The sequence below is a fragment of the Carassius gibelio genome, chromosome A2 (genome assembly GCF_023724105.1).
Source record: "Carassius gibelio isolate Cgi1373 ecotype wild population from Czech Republic chromosome A2, carGib1.2-hapl.c, whole genome shotgun sequence".
Lineage (NCBI taxonomy): Eukaryota > Metazoa > Chordata > Actinopteri > Cypriniformes > Cyprinidae > Carassius > Carassius gibelio.
The window spans coordinates 232,929-252,493 of record NC_068372.1 but is presented as its reverse complement, the minus strand read 5'-3'; the positions used below and the strand labels follow the sequence as shown (position 1 = coordinate 252,493).

The 19,565-nt window shown below is 38.7% G+C and overlaps 1 protein-coding gene across 1 annotated transcript in view; it reads left to right on the top strand.

Annotated features, from left to right (window-relative positions):
• Positions 1–19,565, top strand: part of LOC127939299 (uncharacterized) — a 48,898-nt gene that overhangs the window by 18,262 nt on the left and 11,071 nt on the right. The window contains exons 5-8 of the mRNA XM_052536116.1: positions 1,607–1,611; positions 11,996–12,167; positions 16,412–16,501; positions 19,044–19,354. Coding sequence (XP_052392076.1) covers positions 1,607–1,611; positions 11,996–12,167; positions 16,412–16,501; positions 19,044–19,354 — 578 coding nt within the window. The remainder of the gene's footprint in view (positions 1–1,606; positions 1,612–11,995; positions 12,168–16,411; positions 16,502–19,043; positions 19,355–19,565) is intronic.

Sequence of the window (19,565 nt, the reverse complement as noted above, 5' to 3'; positions counted from 1 at the left end):
TCCTTGGCCAACTTCCTGTTCCATCAAGAAATATGTTGTGACAGAAAAGAAACTGCTCTCATCAAGGCATTTCATAGGGTCTTTAAGCAAAGAAGTAAAAGATAAAAGTAATAATGTAGTTCGCTTTGCAGTGTGCTGAAAATAAGAAACATTTCCAGGAGGTAAATATTTAATAACTCTGACCCAGAAAAAAAAAAAAAAAAGATCAAAGTAAAGATTGGGTGTTTGACTTTGAGCTAATAGTGAGTCAAAGCTATTACCCTCCATATTCACTCCTTGTGAAGAGTGAAATGAAAAAAAGAGTTGAAGGCTAATGTTGGGTGACATATTAAAAAACTGTAATGGACCTGAATTATCACACATATAAGGCATCTAAAACATAAAACTGCTGTTTAAGTCAACTCACAGCTTCATTGTTTGTAGATATTGTTCATTGTTTGAGACGCACAAACGCAGGAAATTCATTCATGAAACTGTCATGAATCTCTCTCTCTCTCTCTCTCTCTCTCTCTCTCTCTCTCCATTCGTTGATCTATCAATCAATAATTAATTCAAATGAATATTGTGATATTTAATCTGTGCGTCTGATTTGAAGCAGGCAGAATGATAGACCTAACAAGGCATAACTGACAAAAATAACCATCATTTTTCAATACTGGAAAATTATCGTGGTATAAGCAGGATAATGCATGGCTAGCTTTTAATGAACTCTGTGAAGGTAATTGGCCTCCATGTCTTGCATTAAAGTTATCCTTTACTTAAGTAGGTAATGCTTTTTTTCACACAAAAATAAAAATGCTATTTTTGCCATGTCTTTCTTACATAAAGAATGAGGGATTGCACCAGAGGGGGGACATCCCTGAGCCCCAACCCCCTTCTTCTCTGCTTCTTCTTGCATTGCCACCCAGCTGGGAGTGGTGGTAATAGGGCTTGCAGCAGGTGAATCTGTCATGCTATTAACATTATCACTACACAATTTCTTAGTAAATCCAAAATCAATTAAACTGCCTTGTGTTCTTTTTGTCATGGTGCCTATATGATGCTATATGATGCAGAATGGATTTCAAAGACTTTACGCGTAGATCACCGGCCTCCAATGTTTATATTTTTTCAACAAATCTTTGAGTTAACATACTAAACGAGTGGAATTTGCACCGCAGTGCCCCCACACCTGGATGCTCATGACAAAAATAGTATGTATAGTTTTCTTTATTGAAGTGGATTAGGATAAAATCGCTGTCATGCATGAATGAATGATATTTTTGCAATTTTACACATAATAATCCATGATTATCACATTACACAAAATTTCTAGATTTGAGACAAAAAGAGGGAATGGAGATGTTACGTCAGAAAGAGACTGACAAATGGGGTCTCACTCAAGATCCCAATCTCCTTCGATTGGAAACAAAACGAGCCAACGGTACACGGTGTACCTTGTTCTGAGTGATTTGCATCGCAAGCTCTGCCCCACTGTGGGTATATAAAGAGCAGTGCATACGACACGCATTCAAGTATTCGCTGAGAAGTCGAGCCAATTGACTCGACCATTCAGCGGAACAGCAATGTGCCAAAGGAATGTAATGTCTCTGTTCTCTCCTTAAAGCTGCGGTAGGTAACTTTTGACGCTCTTGCGGTTAATAAACAGAACTGCTTGCGTCTTGCGGAAGAACATCGTAGCCGGAACTACTTCTCTCTGTTTATGTCTATAAAGAATCACAAAGGTACTGGGTTACTCCGCCGCGGTACCCCCGAAGCAATCTAAAATAGTCAGAATATAAACACTTATTATAGGTGCACCCTAGTGATTCAGGACAAGCTAAAAACACGGTTCGGAAAATGGATTCATGGTGTACTCGCTTATCATATACATTTTTCTACATTTTGAACACAAACAAAGTTACGGACCGCAGCTCTGATTGGTTGTTTCTTACCGGGAGCGATGGATTTTCTGCAAATGGCAATGGGACCACTGGGAGGAGCCAGAGGAGCGTGATTTTTTCACAGATTGTCTGTCTCATATTCTACTGTCAGGACATAATGACAGGTTTAACAAATATGTAAAAAATATATTTTTACAAAAGTTACCTACTGCAGCTTTAAGGGAACGAGGGTTACATATGTAACCTAGACGTTCCCTTTCAGTCAGTCACGTTCGACATTGCATCAGAAAGAGCTGACGAATGGGGTCCTTTACAAAACGCAACATGGCTGTCTTCAAGTGACCCCTGTGAGTGATAGCACCCTGTTGTGAGGCCAGCACAAGTGAGGACATATATCAGACAACGAATGCAATGGGTAGCATATTCCTGCTGGATGTGAGAAAGCACGTCGCCAACTGTCATCCGCGGGAGGCAGCAGCGGGGCTGAATATGATTGATTGCCTCAGTCTGCTTATGGGAGGCAGAGAACTGCTGGGCAAAATTCTCCAATGTGTCACTTAAGAGGCAAGCCTGGGAGACCTGGGAGTTGAGGAGCTGAGTCTGATCAGACTCTCTCATGTCTGCAAGGTTCAGCCATAGCTGGCCCTCCTGGACCACCAAAGTGGACATCACCTGACCCAAGGAGAGCGCAGTGACCTTCGTCATCTGGAGAGCGAGGTCGGTAGCAGTGCGTGGCTCCTGCAAAACCTCTGGGTCAGCACTCCCGTGGAGCTCCTTGATCACCTTGGCCTGGTAGACCTGAAGGGTGGCCATGGTGTGCAGGGCAGAAGCGGCCTGACCTGCAGCTCTGTAAGCCTTGGCCACAAGTGTGGATGAGAACTTAACAGGCTTTGTAGAGAAGCTTGGGACAAGCATGACATGTGGAGGCGCTCATTGCATCGCAACAGAACGCTCCACAGAGGGAATCCCAGTATACCCTAATCTACCCTAATTTTATTATATTAGTTGCACTTTGTACCTTAAAGTCATCACTTACCTTTGATTTTCTATGGGTCCTGAAGACCTTGATGAGCTTGCTCGGGTGTGTTTGATAAGGGTTGTAGCTAAACTCTGCAGGCCAGTGGCCCTCCAGCGCAAGATTTAAGGAACCCTGATTTAGAGAATATTTATACACAGAAATGTACAACTGCTACTGCCATCTCTGGAGGATGATGCTTATGTATGATAGGGATTTTATACCTTTAACTACTAAATAAACATTTAAACTGACAGTGTTACATCTCAAACCATAATAAAGTACAGTACAGCAGATTAATATGGCTTTTAAAAGCAGACCAATATCCAGTGTTGGTGTAATGTAATGCCTCTGCAATGAGACACATTTATATTAATTTTATAGGATTTTGCTAAAGTGTCTATTCTTCAAATATTCAGCCATGTTGCTGTACTATTAACACTGTAATATCAATGTTGGACTTAAGTGTGGAGGAAGGTACTGACCTGGTCATCACTTACCACAATTACGGGGGCCCTTCAGACTATCAAATGTTCCCTGCCATCCTATAAACATCACAAAATCACTCAAGCTTTTCATGGCCCACTGGTGGAGGAGGCCTGCAGATCTTTGCCCAGACTCAATCCGAGAGGCCTTTAATCTCATTCAATCGATTCATCTCTTGCATGTGCGTAATAGCATTTTGATGCTATAACCTCATGCTAAGTTTACCCATTAGGTCATGTACTGTAGATGTAAATCTATACAAAGGATTAGTTATACATGTGATACTGGATGCCCTCATCAGAGGTCACATGGTTGTTTTTATACTTGCAGCCACAAGTATTTTCATTCATTTCTGAAGCTCCTGAGTAGACTGAATATGATAAGATATGAAAGGATGCTAATTTTGGTCAACTGCTTGGAAACATTGCAGCTTATTCACTAACAATCATATGGATAATTGTATTCATATGCAGTTTGCATAAAACACGCCCACCAGGGATTTATTAGTATTATTATTTATATCTTTGAATAATATAACCATTCAGAATAAAAGTAAGTGCCATATTTTTTAGCATTAGGCCTAAACTGCTATAGAACATTAAAAATAGAGATCTTACATTCGAATTGAGCACAGTTAGTTTGCAACACCAACTGATATTATGTCAGATTGATCTAGTGGTCCCATTTTATTTCAAAGTATCTAAAATCATTGTAGAATGGAACACAATGGAACTTGATCCCAGACTTTAAGCTTTTTCTTCAGTCTCAGTGTTTGGTTGGTATGAATTGTTGTTGTTGTTTGTGTTCATGCCGAGAAACCAAGGCTGGATTGCTTTTCATTCCAGAACTACTTGCTGAAATGAAAATATATTGATTACGGATAATTTGCCTATTATATTATAATGAATTTCTCATTGCAGCTTGTTTCTGCAGAAATGACCTTCGACAAGCAGCTTGCCTTTTTTTTGCATTCTTTATATCTTTTACACAGACACAAGTGGTGATTTGTGTATATTAATATTTTGTAATAAAACATTTTTTATTGTATTTTTTTACAAAGTGGTGGGCAAAGGGGGAAACTTGTGAGGCTGGCATCTATTTTAATTTGTTAAATATATTTGTATTTATTAACTAGATACAAGGATCAACAGCTGGTAGTAGAACACACTGTTGATGTAAACGTTCGAAAGTTTGGTGCCAAATGATTCAGTGTGAATAAAGAACAGCAGGGAGAATAAAACTGGGTTTTGGACATAGCAATTGAAAAGTACCGAATTATAGCCTAAACATTTTGCTGTAGAGAGTTTGAAGGCAGTTCTTTGCAATATTATTTGTTTATACTCATGATGATGAAATTCATTAATTTCATCATATCATCATGAAATGGTGCATGGTTTAGTCCCTTGCCAGGCATCAGGGTACTGCGCTCCTGTCTCCAGGCTGTGGCAGTGCTAGAGGCTTTCTGGGATAGATTTGTTGCCTGGGCCTGACGTTTTGTTGGAGCCATTGTTCGGAGGGACAGAACAGGATTTTGTAGCTTATTACTATTATCAGCGAACACATGGGGGTGAGAACAGAGACCTTCTTCATCGGTTAAGGCCCCTGCTGCACCTCAAAATAATTTTATCACTCTTGGCTATGCTGGTACCACCCATGATGGAGAAACACCAGACATTATGCTCTCTGTCAAAGCGACATTCTGCAATAAATTTCTAAATGTTTGCCACCATCTGTGAGACATCCGGTATTATATCAAAGAAAGTGCAACATTCAACAAGCATCAATCTTGTGTGCTGTTCACTTTATAACAATAAAGGGAGCAATATAGTGTATGCTGTCTTACCATAACGGGCCCTATTTTAACGATCTGAAACGCAAGTGTCAAAGCGCGAACCGCAAGTAACTTTGTGGGCGGGTCTCGGCGCTGTTGCTATTTTCCCGGCGGGATAAATGGCTCTTGCGCCCGGCGCAAATCTAAAATGGGTTGGTCTGAAGTAGCTTCATTATTCATAGGTGTGGTTTGGGCGTAACGTGAAATAAACCAATCAGAGCGTCGTCCAACATTCCCTTTAAAAGCAGGTGCGCAAGTTCCATTATGGATTGCTATTATTATGGCGTATTTACCAGGCGCACGCCAGGAGCGGTTCACAGCCGAGGAGACTGATGTTCTTGTAAGAGCAGTGAAAGACAGAGAAGTTGTGTTGTATGGGGATGGGAGAAACCCACCCAAAATAGCGTCGGTTAAACAGGCGTGGGAGGAAATAGCCACAATTGTTTCATCGATTTTTTTTTTTTTTCCTGGTTCTTGACGGACAAACCAATTTGTCAGATGTCCTTATACATATATGACCTCAAACAGGTCTGATCCTTAATTACTACAATTAGCCTGAATAATTTGTAAGCTAGATTTATGCCTATTTTTTCACATCTTCGTGGCACACCACAATGATTTCCGTCATCTCATGTGTTAATATTTTTTTTAAGTGTAACAATTTATGATTTGCAAAAATAACTGTTGCATCTGTGTAGATTACATGAACAAAGTGTATGCGCGTTGTGCACGCTATAGCCTACATTATGGTCAAGCATGCGCCCTTAAAATAGCAGAATGAACAACGCGCAACGCGCCACTGACTTTAGACTAGGTTTTTTCTGGTCAGTGGCGCAATTGTTTAATGGAACATCAAAATAGCACCAGGGATTGTTTGCGCCGGAACACGCCTCCTTTTTTGCGCTGAACCGCCCAGGGAGCGCAAGTTCATTCACTAGTTTAGCGACGTGCTTCTGTGGAGGGAAAAGCGCGCTTTGCGCAGGTGCAAAATAGGAATGACACATGCGTCGGTGTACAAAGTCAATTGCGCTGGGTGCAAGATAGGGCCCAACGTGTTAATTCTCCTCAGTATCTTGAATATGGGAATTTATATTGACTATAGTGTGTAACAAAAGAAAGTCATTATTCCCATCATAATTATGATGAGCATTGTGATCATTGGTTTTATTTTCTTTATAATACAATTAACCTTTACCAGCCCATTCTCTGAAAATACAATGAAATGTTGTTGGCCAGTGCAGAGTAATTGGAAATATTTATCACATCAGCCTAGATATGCAAATAGGGAACCAAGCAGGACTACAGCTACGTACTAAAACTTAGTCAGTTGCCTACCATTTACTGAGTGAGTGATAACTTCTGCAGCAACTCCACCCAAATTTGCCACAAAAATAGTGGTCATGGACATCTGACTAGCAGTTGATTTCAGTGGAGTTTGGCATTAGCATGTTTTCTAGGTTAACATCATGATAATCTAAGTCAAGTCAAGTCACCTTTATTTATATAGCGCTGTCACGGGAGGAGCACAAGACAGACACAGTGGGCGTGGCGTCAGGCCTCGGAGAGGCTTTTATTAACAGAAATCAAATAAAACAGGGGATAAAAGGTGGCCAAATGGGAAGAGTGTCCAAAATAACAGGGAATCTGGTGTCCTCGTCGTGCTGCAGGGTTCGTGTGGGTCGGGCAGTGTTCATCGAGGAAGGGTTCAGGTAAGGGGTGGAGTCTGGCGGCCGCACGCGCTCCCCTCCTCGGTCCGGGGTGCGAGGGGCGGTGGCTTCCTCTAGCGGCCGCATCTCTCTCGTTGGACCTGGAGCTGGTAGGGGATGGACGGCCCGGCATCCTGGCCCGTCGACCGTGTAAACGGGTGCGGTTCTCCTCCGGATCGCGGGTCCGAGTGAAGCTGTTCCCCAGGGGGTCTATAGTGCACTGTCTGATGCGATACTGTAGCTGATGGCTGAATGGTTGCAATTTTATCTCTAATAGTATCAATTTTAGAAGTAAAGTTGTTGATAAAGTCATTACTGCTGTGGTATTGGGAAATGTCAACACTTGCTGAGGCTTTATTTTTAGTTAATTTAGCCACTGTATTGAATACATACCTGGGGTTATGTTTGTTTCCTTCTAAAAGAGAAGAAAAGTAATCGAATCAAGCAGTTTTTAAAGTTTTTTGTAGGATAGGTTACTTTCCCGCCAAGCAATACGAAATACCTCTAGTTTTTTTTCCCTCCAGCTGCGCTCCATTTTTCAGGCTACTCTCTTTAGGGTGCGAGTATGCTCATTATACCATGGTGTCAAACTGTTTTCCTTAAACTTCCTTAAGTGTAAAGGAGCAACTGTATTTAAAATGCTAGAAAAGAGAGAGTCCATAGTTTCTCTTACATCATCAAGTTGTTCTGAGGTTTTGGATATACTAAGGAATTTGGATAAATCAGGAAGATAACTTAAAAAGCAGTCTTTTGTGGTAGAAGTGATGGTTCTACCATACTTGTAAAAAGAAGTAGAATTTAACATTTTGGCTATATGAAGTTTGCACAAAACTAAATAATGATCTGAGATATCATCACTTGGCTGCATAATTTCAACACTATCAACATCAATCCCATGTGACAGTATTAAATCTAGAGTATGATTTCAACAATGAGTAGGTCCTGAAACGTGTTGTCTAACCCCAATAGAGCTCAGAATGTCTATAAATGCTGATCCCAATGCATCTTTTTCATTATCAACATGGATATTAAAATCACCAACTATTAAAACTTTATCTGCAGCCAGAACTAAATCAGATGTAAAATCACCAAACTCTTTAATAAAGTCTGTATGGTGCCGTGGTGGCCTGTATACAGTAGCCAGTACAAACATAACAGGGGATTTATCATTAACATTTGTTTCTCTGGATAATGTTATATGAAGCACCATTACTTCAAACGAGTTTTACTTGAAGCCTGCCCTCTGAGAAATCCTGAAAACGTTGTTATAAATTGAAGCAACACCTCCCCCTTTGCCTTTTAGACGTGGCTCATGTTTATAACAGTAATTTTGGGGTCTGGACTCATTTAAAATAATGTAATCATCAGGTTTTAGCCAGGTTTCTGTCAAACAGAGCACATCTATATTATGATTAGTGATCATATTATTTACAAAAAGTGTTTTCGTAGAAAGGGATCTGATATTCAATAAGCCAAGCTTTATCATTTGTTTATCCATATTGCATCTGTTTTTTATTTGTTGAACCTCAATTAAATTGTTCATCTTAACTTGGTTTGGATGTTTTTTGTATGTTCTAGTTCGGGGAACAGACACAGTCTCTATAGTGTGATAATCTAAGTGAAAGAGTCTCTATGTGCTGAGAATTAGCTGACCTCTGTGACATGAGGCAGCTAGCAGACGGTCAGTTTAGCCAGTCTGTCTGCTTCCTGACCTGGGCCCCAGTTAGTCAAGTATAAACACTAAGACTATTTGCCATATTTCTAGAGAGAAGAGTGGCGCCACCCCAGGAGGGATGAAGACCATCTCTTTTCAACAGGTCAGGTCTGCCACAAAAGCTTGTCCAATTGTCTATGAAACCTATGTTATTCTTTGGGCACCACTTAGACATCCAGCCATTGAGTGATGACAATCTGCTATGCATCTTTTCACCTCGGTAAGCAGGGAGGGGACCAGAGCGTATTACAGTGTCTGCCATCGTGCTTGCAAGTTCACACACCTCTATAATGCTATTTTTAGTGATCTCTGACTGGCGAAGTTGAACACCATTTGCGCCAGCATGGATAACAATCTTACTGTATTTACGTTTTTCATTAGCCAGCACTTTTAAATTTGCCAAGATGTCAGGCACTCTGGTTCCCGGTAAACATTTGACTATGGTGGCTGGTGTCTCTATATTCACATTCCGTACAATAGAATCACCAATAACTAGAGCACTTTCATCAGGTTTCTCAGTGGGTGCATCACTGAGTGGGGAGAACCTGTTTAATGATTTGATCGGAACAGAAGAGCGGTGTTTTTACCCACGACTACTCTGCCTCACTGTCACCCAGTTGCCCTGCTGCAGGGGCTCTGCCGGAACCAGACGATGTGCAGGAATCCAGGAGCTACACGCATCCAAAGCCGTATCTAGAGCCCTAACATTCTTACTGTCCTCATTTAAAGTTTGGATGTGTGTCTCTAATTCTGAAATCTTCTCTGTCAGCCTAACTATTTCCCTGCATTTATCACATGTGAATCCCTCATCTGCGACAGCGATAGATAAACTGTAAATGCGGCAACAGGTGCAAATAACAATAGCAGGAGAAGCCATTACTCACCGTGCTTGATGAAATATTCTTACTGCGGTTCTTGAACTCCCTCCTCTTCTGTGGGTTTTATTGTTCTGGGTCTGAATGTGGGCTCTCTGTTCGCTGCTCCTTGGCGTGTTGTGTAAGTGAGTCACGTGACGACACAACAACGAATCACAGCAAAGCAGCAGGAGGGGGAGGAGTAGCAAAGTGGGCCAGGATGTGAAAGCAGCGTTTGTTCAGAATTGTAGAGGTAGAAGACACGAGCGAAGATAAAAAGCTCTAATTAGCACACATGCATAGTGCCTAGCAATTTTGGGTATAGTTCATTTTCAGTATTTCATTAAATATGCTTTTTTATAAGGTTATTTACATTTGTATACTTTTACACACCATCTCGCTCTCTTTTTTCTTTCTTTTTTTTTCATGTAGCTCGCCACAATGCCTTCTCTGCAAATGATTCAACATAAGCTGCCTTAGAAACAAGGTATCTAAAGAGGATAGGCCGTAATTTAGATATATTTTTGAGAATATTTTTGGAATAATGCAGTTTTACAAATGCTAGAAATGTGGCTTTCTAAGGAAAGATTGTGATCAAATAACACACCTAGGTTCCTAACAGATGACGAAGAATTGACAGAGCAACCATCAAGTCTTAGACAGTGTTCTAGGTTATTACATGCAGAGTTTTTAGGTCCTATAATTAACACATCTGGGGGTTTTTTTCAGAATTTAGCAGTAAGAAATTACTTGTCATCCAGTTTTTTATTATTGACTATGCATTCCATTAGTTTTTCTAATTGGTGCGTTTCACCAGGCCGCGAAGAAATGTAGGGCTGAGTATCATCAGCAATAACAAGCTAACACCATGTTTCCTGATGATATCTCCCAAGGGTAACAAATAAAGCATGAAGAGTAGCGGCTCTAGTACTGAGCCTTGAGGTACTCCATACCGCACTTGGGATCGATATGATACATCTTCATTCACTGCTACGAACTGATGGCGGTCATATAAGTACGATCTAAACCATGCTAATGCACTTCCATTAATGTCAACAACGTGTTCAAGTCTATGCAAAATAATGTTGTGGTCAATTGTGTCAAACGCAGCACTAAGATGCAATAAAACTAATAGAGAGATGCAACCACGATCAGATGATAAGAGCAGATCATTTGTAACTCTAATGAGAGTCTCAGTCTCAGTACTATGATACGGTCTAAATCCTGACTGGAAATCCTCACATATACCATTTTTCTCTAAGAAGGAATATAATTGTGAGGATACCACATTTTCTAGTATCTTGGACAGAAAAGGGAGATTCGAGATTGGTCTATTATTAACTAGTTATTTGGGTTCAATGTTTTTTTAATGAGAGGCTTAATATCAGCCAGTTTGAAGGTTTTGGGGACATATCCTAATGACAATGATGAATTAATAATAGTCAGAAGAGGGTCTATGACTTCTGGAAGCACCTCTTTTAGGAGTTTAGCTGGTATAGGGTCTAACATACATGTTGTTGGTTTAGATGATTTAACAAGTTTATACAATTCTTCCTCTCCTATAGTTGAGAATGAGTGGAACTGTTTCTCAGGAGGTCTATAGTGCACTGTCTGATGCAATACTGTAGTTGACTGCTGAATGGTTGCAATTGTATCTCTAATAGTATCGATTTCAGAAGTAAAGTAATAAAGTCAATACTGCTGTGATGTTGGGAAATGTCAACACTTGTTGAGGCTTTATTTTTTGTTAATTTAGCCACTGTATTGAATAAATACCTGGGGTTATGTTTGTTTTCTTCTAAAAGAGAAGAAAAGTAATGGGATCTAGCAGTTCTTAATACTTTTCTGTAGGAAAGGTTACTTTCCCGCCAAGCAATACGAAATACCTCTAGTTTTGTTTTCCTCCAGCTGTGCTCCATTTTCGGGCTGCTCTCTTTACGGTGCGAGTATGCTCATTATACCATGGTGTCATACTGGTTTCCTTAACCTTCAATGTAGCATTCTTTAGCTTTTGGTCTACCTACACACAATTAACGTTCATAATATACCTCTCATTAAAAACATTCCATGCATCTCCACTTTTATTGTCAATTGCAATAGGTGTGCTCTTTTTGGCAGATCTTAGGTTACATTCATTGAAAGTGTAAGTATTATTAGAGTCTTGGGAAGCCTTCAAAAAACATTGAGTAACGGTTAAAGCTGGTGTGTGTGGTGGCAGATTAATGTATCACACACTTCAGTACAGCACATCCATGTATTTATTTATCTTCCCTTTTGTTTGAAAAATGGCTTTCTCTGTACAGTATAAAAAATACAGCATTCTTGACTTCCACTTTATTTTGCATGCTCTCATTGGCAGCATCATTGCAGAGGTTTCTAAAAGTGGATCACTTTAACATGCAAATTCTTCCTGTTTTTTAAGACAACACCTTCAAACTTTTACGCTGAGTTGAATCAGCCATTTGGTGTTGCTTTGCTGAGGTTTTTTGTGTTGTTTCAATTACAGGAAGAAGGAAAGGTGGGCGTAACGTTCAACATTGGCACAGTGGACATCAGCGTCAAAGAGATGACTACAGATGTCAGCGATGGAAAATATCATGTTGTGAGATTCACAAGGAATGGAGGAAATGCCACCTTACAGGTGGACAACTGCCCAATCAATGAGTACTTTCCATCAGGTAACATATGCAGCCTGCTATCTATCCAAAGTAAAGTTTCTCATACAGAAATTAGTTTTTTACTGCTAAGCCCACTGGATATCATATGCTCCTATGGAAATCAAGGTTTGGAAGGCAAGGAACAACATCATTTTCCTGCCCATGTAATTTATAATCTGCATGTTTCAAAGCATGCAATTTTTTTAGAAATAGGAACAGGTTATCATAATTACAACACTGATATCCTTTCTGTGGAGGGGAAGGCATAGAAGAGAAGAGAAAGGACACTACAAAGAAGAAAGCAAATGCCATTTAGTTCTCGATTGACTTGACTTGTGTTGCTTTATAAATTGTCCTCAGAAACATATGCTGAAGTAATCAAGCCTGGGCACCTGGTCTGAGCACAAAACCACTGGCTTTGTCCTTGTGATTAGCACCATGACATCTGGCCAGCTGCTTTTGAGAGGCTTTGAAAGACAGAGGCAAAAGGTTTAATAATTTATTTCGGTTCCTGCACCATCTCTTGAGTAATTACAAGCTAGGATTCAGACTCATAGACTGAATAACACTCAAAAATGCTTTACGTCAATTCCTCTTAGTTTCTCACTCAATATACTGTTATCAGATCCATGCAGCTGTATTGCCATGGCATGTGATGAACATTTCCAGGGTAGCAATGATCCCTGAGCTTATTCATATGTTATAGCCAAACATGACTGTATAAGCAATTGTTTGGGAACACTGAGTGCAAGTCAGTAAGTAGATGATTAATGTCATTGAATATTTTTGACTGTTCTAAAGCATAAAAAATACCACATTATGTTTGCAGATATGAAGAAAACTTGCAAATTTAGTTATTCTGTGTTTTCAGTGTCAATTTATTTGTTCACTTTTGATTAATTTAGCAACACAGACACTGTTATTAAACTGAATGAAATCAACATTGAACTTACAGTACTCAGTAGAGCATCTTATAGCTAAATTTCGTAATGAATGACCTTAATTTCGTAATGAATGACCTTAATTTAACCTTATTTCGTAATGAATGACCTTTACACAGTTATTGAAACTGAGCTGAACCAACACAGAACTAAACAGAGCTAAATAATGACAAAATGTTCTTGCTACAGCTGCTTTTCAACACATTGTGGCTTTGCCTATTTTTATTTTTATTATTATTATTATTATTATTATTATTATTATTGATTCTGTTGCTTTCCTGCCTAATACTGAAACTTGCTTTGAACAATTTCTTTTGTATAAAGCATTTTAAAGATAAAGTAAACTTGACTTGACATGACTTACTAATTTTAGTGTGCTGTAGACTGCTACACTAGATCAAAACAACAACGTCAACTTTTATACAAGGGCACTCATGCATCCTGAAAAGTTGAATTTTCCATTAATTTGGCTTAAGAATAATGATGTTGAGTTTGAAACTCCTATTATTTTGTTAATTGTATTGTTTAATATACTTTATAAACAGAACTGTGATATTTCAAAAATACTGAAATATTTTAGATGTGGAGCGAAAGTGACGTGATGTTTCTAATATCAGTGAGCACAGAAAGGAGCGGGAGCAGGAAATGAAGAACCCAGAGTGGAGTGATTATTAAATGCTCAGAGCATGATGGGGAAATTGTTGCCGCTCCACTCTTCTCACATACACTGCCACACACACACACACACACACACACACAAAATGCTTAATTGTTAAATTGCTAAGTTATGTATTTGGAAATAAAAAAGTGCAGCTATAAAATACATTACATTACATTTCAGTATTCAGTATTGTTCCCTAGAAGAGGTACTGATAAAACGGTGGATCATGTATCATCATTATATATCATCATATCGCCCAGCCCTAAAACTGCTCAATGTTAAAGCATTAAGCCATTATGGAGATAACAGCTGCATTGAAATAATGTTTTGCGGATACTCTATAAATGAATAACTTTACTTGAATGTCCTGAATGAAATGCAAGATTCATTACTGTTAGAGATAATGAACAAGTAAGCAGAGGAATCCAATAAATAAATGAAATTAAGGGGCTCAATCATACACAAGTGGTCAGGTATCAACAAGATGCTGCAAATAACATTTCCAGATGTGATTTTCCACCATATCTGTGGTGTGAGCAGTTCAGTTCAATGCAAATCAATGTGTTTGTAAGATATAATAAATCTATAATTATAAAGCCATATTTTAAGTTGTTTACCTAACCAAAGATAAGGTACCTTACCAAAATTGCACCACATTTCACTAGTCAATGTAGACATTTTGTATTGTTTTGTTATATTATTCAAATAAGATATTGTTGTGATGTTTAATGCTTACTGTATCAATTGCCATAGCCATTATCATTGAATAATATTTACAAAAAACTAATAGTATAAAATGTCTTCATTTACTACTATTCAGTCTCTACTCTAAATTACATGTCCTAAATTCCCACAATACAAGTTTGGAGGTTAGAAAGCTCTGCAAACATCATCATAATATATTTATATTAACATGACAAATGGCGAGCACTGGCAAAGTGTCTGATCTCTAAAATTAATTTCCAAACCCTCAAGCTTTCCTGGATCTCCCCAGCATACAGGCCTCCATCCAGAAAAGCCACTCCAGCTCCAGGCTTGCATGCGCTGCCTATCAGGATCAAAAGCATTGGCAGCCCTGAAAACTACTTATTACCCCCAAGCCTTACCCCTACCCCTTTACCTCGCCCACATCCCCCTTGTTCAGCCACTAGTAACTTTGAAGACCCTTTTCTGCCTATTTAAAATGAAAAGCACAAGAAATGTTGGGCCTTAAATCACCACTGGCCTAGTCCTTTTCACATCCCTGTCACTGTAGAAACTGTGTATTTCTGAATAGGTCTCCAATTCTATGCACCTTTTTTCTCTTTCTGAAGTTCTGAGAAGGTACACTGTGACAGCTCTCAGAGTCTTTTTTAGCTAAGTGTTGAGTAGCTGTGTTCTTTTGAAGTCCTTTTTTGTATTTTTAGCTCTCAAGCTGAGGGTTTCTTCTTCTTATTATTATTCTTCCCATTACAACTTCTTTGGAATACTGCTGTAAAGTATATTTCCCCATTGCTTAATGTATGTGAAGATGCATAGGAACTCAAAAATTACAATTCTGTAATCATCTACTTACAAAGATGCTGAATATTACTTAACCAGCACGAAGAGCGTTCATGCTGATCTTTTTTGTGCAATTGAATTTATTCAAGTGAATGGACACAGATGCTATGTTAAAAAAATAAAAGAAAAAATAAAAGAAAAATACAAGAAAAGCACCTTAAAAACATAATGAAAGTGCACTATATGACTTGTTCACTATATTGTTCTACTTATAGTTCAAAGTATGAAATAGATAAACTTTAAAAATCAGAATCTGTTTAATATGAGAAAACATTCCATTTCATTCATTATGCCCTACTTTCACTGAAAATGTGTCTAAATATGAAAAGCTCCAACATTCTTTGATTAACTGGTAACAGCATTTGTTAAGAGCAGCTGGACTTGACATAAGTACTATATACCCAAGATGGCAGATGTTTAATAAATTTTACAGCCCTAACACCTTACTCCAGTCAGAGAAAGAAGTGTAACAAAGTCCAAATAATGGCAAAATATACAAGTGCCGCAATACTTCAGAGGGCTTCAAGGGACCCTACAGCAGCAGGCCTCACACCATGCTGTAATGATCTCATCTATACGTATTGTGTTCTTCATGTCTGTCATCACATGCCATATTTTCCAGCAGGTTTAGAGCTTCTACACATTATCTATTTTTATTTCTGTCTCTCTCTCTCTTTCTCATTCACTGTCTTTCTCTCTCTTTCCCTTACCTTAATAGTTTGTAAAGTGTTCCCTGGCACCTTGAAATGAAAAGGCATGTGATTTCCAGTGGGAAAATAGTTACACCCCATTTTAAATATTGCTGAGCAGGAGATCACCTGATGCAGTTTGAAATGAATTGTTAGTATGTCTCCCTTTAACAGATGCCTGTATTTTGTTGTGCATTCTATATCTGGTGTGTGATTCTTGCTGAAATAATTATATGTGTTAAACTGTTTATTTAGTTGGTTACTAGTCAATAAAAATGCCCTATAAGCTAACTACTGAAGTTCAACTTACAGTAAAACCTAAATTGCCCATGATAACAAGACCTAAATCATTTTAAACACAACTAAACCATCTTAAACAGTGTATAAATGTGCAGTGTGCTAAGATGTCTTTCAAACTGTCAAACTTTAAAGGTAACAGCGACAATGAGCGTTATCAAATGGCTAATAAGAAAATCCCATTCAAATATACCCGGCCGGTTGAAGATTGGCTACATGAGAAAGGTAACCCACACAAGACCCTCAGTGTTTGTTTGTTTTTTGTGTTTTTTTTTTGTTTTGTTTTTTTTGCGTTCATATGCTCCTTGTCATGTCTTTTCGTCATATTTTTGTCCAACCAGGTCTGATGAGTCTTTAAGAGGCTTAGCCTTTTGCCACTAATTAACCTAAACCTTTTCATAATTTACTTCCCTTCCCATTACGTAATATTTTTGTTGAGTATTATTTTTATGTGGATTGTGATCCTCTTTTGTTAATTACATCAGATCATTGACCAGTTAAAGGGACTGGTAACTAAGAATAACATAAGTATGTACTGTAGTTTTCGGACTCTAACTTTAAATCTAAACCAAAACTCAACAAAAGCCAGGATGTTTTAATTTTTAAACTTTTCATTGGAATGATCGTTCATAGCTTTAATATTAGTGGTCAAATGGCCCAAAAACCCAACCCTTAAAGGTGCCATCTGTAATGTTTGGCAAAAAAAATCAAGTCATACTCCACATTCCATAACAGATGGGGACAGTATGCCTCAATAAAGTGAATTGGTCTACTCTAGAGTAACAAACGAGAAACGGCATAGTCTCTATGCTCCGCCCCTACCTTCACAACAACACTACAGCCATAGCCGAAGCCTAAATGTGCGTTCACACCGCCGGCGTCTAGAGCGTCAAAAATCTCTCTTGCCGCTCTGCTCACGACGCTGCAGAAAGATTTGTGAGCGCTCAGACGCTCTAATGTAGATTGAATGCTTATTTTGTATTTAAAGCGGCCGCAAAGCAAACAAGCTTGTTGATCTCGTGCAGACTAACCACAAGGAGTAAAAAGTTAACCTCATTAAATATTGTTGTGGACGAAATATTAGGTTCCTTTACTTAAAATGAACAATCTCAGACACCTTGGTCCACGTATCACTTTTAATTTATTTTTTATGTCCCTGTAGGCAAACAGGGACACATCATAGATTAATACAAACGCTAAACAGCAATAATCAACCTGTCCTTTATTCTGCTTGGGAAATAATGTGCCAACTCTCAAGCATTCAGCGTTTTTGACTCTTTTCACACGCTTTCACGCAACACATCAATTTTTTCACTCACAGAAAAACCACGAAGCAAACAGGACACGGAGACCAACATACTAGACAGAGCAGGTTAGTTATGATATAATAAAATGGGTAACATTAAGTTATAGCTAGCTAATTATCAAATGCAGCTACGGTTAGCCATCGCTAACATTAGCACGTTTATCGAACAGCCTTCGATACATTGCTATGTTATAATTTCCCGAAAACAAATACACAAACATATAAAACAAACTTCTAGCGAAATACTAACAGCATCTAACTTACTGTTAGACATGTTGCAAGTTCGGAGTCGAGCCTCATTTCTTTATGGTCCATCAGTTGTCTCCAGCTATTGAAACCAGTGCCGATGTTTACTCTGGGTCGGCTCCTTTTCTTATCGGATTTGATTTGTGATTCCGAGCGCGGTTGTTTCCCTGTAGCGAGTGCTGGTGGTAGGGGTCTCTGGCCAAGGGCTTGAGACATCATTTCTCTTTCTTCCCTGAACTGAAATGAAGTAGTACTGGGCTGTACTTTCCACACGATTGACATCAGGTTCAAGTACACGCCAACAAGCCGTGCGAGTTATTCGTGTATTGCAGGTTTGTTATGTTGCCCGCATACCGCCTCCCATGGTCGAAACTGGTATTACGACACCTGTCGGGCCGGGGCTAGTAATGCTAATGCTAATTAAGGTTGATATCTTTGCAGCACTATAACTTGACATTTTTTTATGACATCATCGCCCTTATTTCTTCTCATTCTTTTGATGCGTGTAGGTCATGTTATGGATATTTTTACCTCAATTTCTGCATATGGCACCTTTAATGCAGCACTTTTCCAAAGACGGCCGACACCTCTTCAGTTTTATTTTAAAAACAGGATGAATGGACAGGTGACCATTTATCAAATTGACCATTAAATGTGTTTAAAGGTCATTGCCTAAACTACATAAGAGGATTATAAAGTCCCTTTAACACTGTCTAAAAAACATTGAAAGCCCATTAATGGTTCTACATGCATGAATCAACATGATATTCCTTTGAAATGTATGAGATGAGCTTTCTTCCTTGCCTGCTGTAATATGGAATTGTAAATGTGTAATAGTTTTAATTGGCCTGCGTTTCTATTTCTAACCATACGAAAAGCCATTTGGAATTTGCCCTAAAACATGTGCATGAGAAGCACCTTACAGTGAACAAAGCAAAGTGTTCACAAAAAAAAAAAAAAAAAAAAAAATATATATATATATATATATATATATATATATATATATATATATATATAAATATATATATATATATATATATATATATATATATATATATATAAATATATATATATATAATTTTTAATGTTATGCTTGGATTTTAAAAGCTAGACCATTGATGCTAACATTAATCAATTAGCTAAAAATAAATAAATAAATAAATAAGTAACGTAAACCATTCTGATTCTGTGTTCCTTCACTGGTCTTCCCCTCAGGTCGTCAGCTGACCATTTTTAACACCCAAGCTACCATCTCAATAGGCGGTAATGACCGCAAGCGACCATATCAAGGCCAGCTGTCTGGTCTTTATTACAATGGTCTGAAGGTTCTCAACATGGCAGCTCAAGGTCATGCTTACATCAAGATAAATGGCAGTGTGAGACTGGTGGGGGATGTGCCTACCAGCAGAAGCCCCTCAAGTACCACCACCTCCATGCCCCCAGAGATGTCCACCACCTTCATCGAGACCACTACCACCCTGTCAACCACCACTACCCGCAAGCAACGCTCACCACCCACCATTCAGGTAATATCTATAGATTTTCTACATTTTATCTGCTTGAACCAAGGCTGTAGACAAAATTGTAAGGATTGGCCACATACTCAGCAGTGTAAAGATGTGTAATAGAATTTAATAGACATTCAGTTCTCATGTCTAAACTTCTGCCTGCTTTCCTCTTAGTATTAAAGTTATTGAAATTTTCCAATGAGGCATGGTGAGTGGCTGTGTTCAGCAT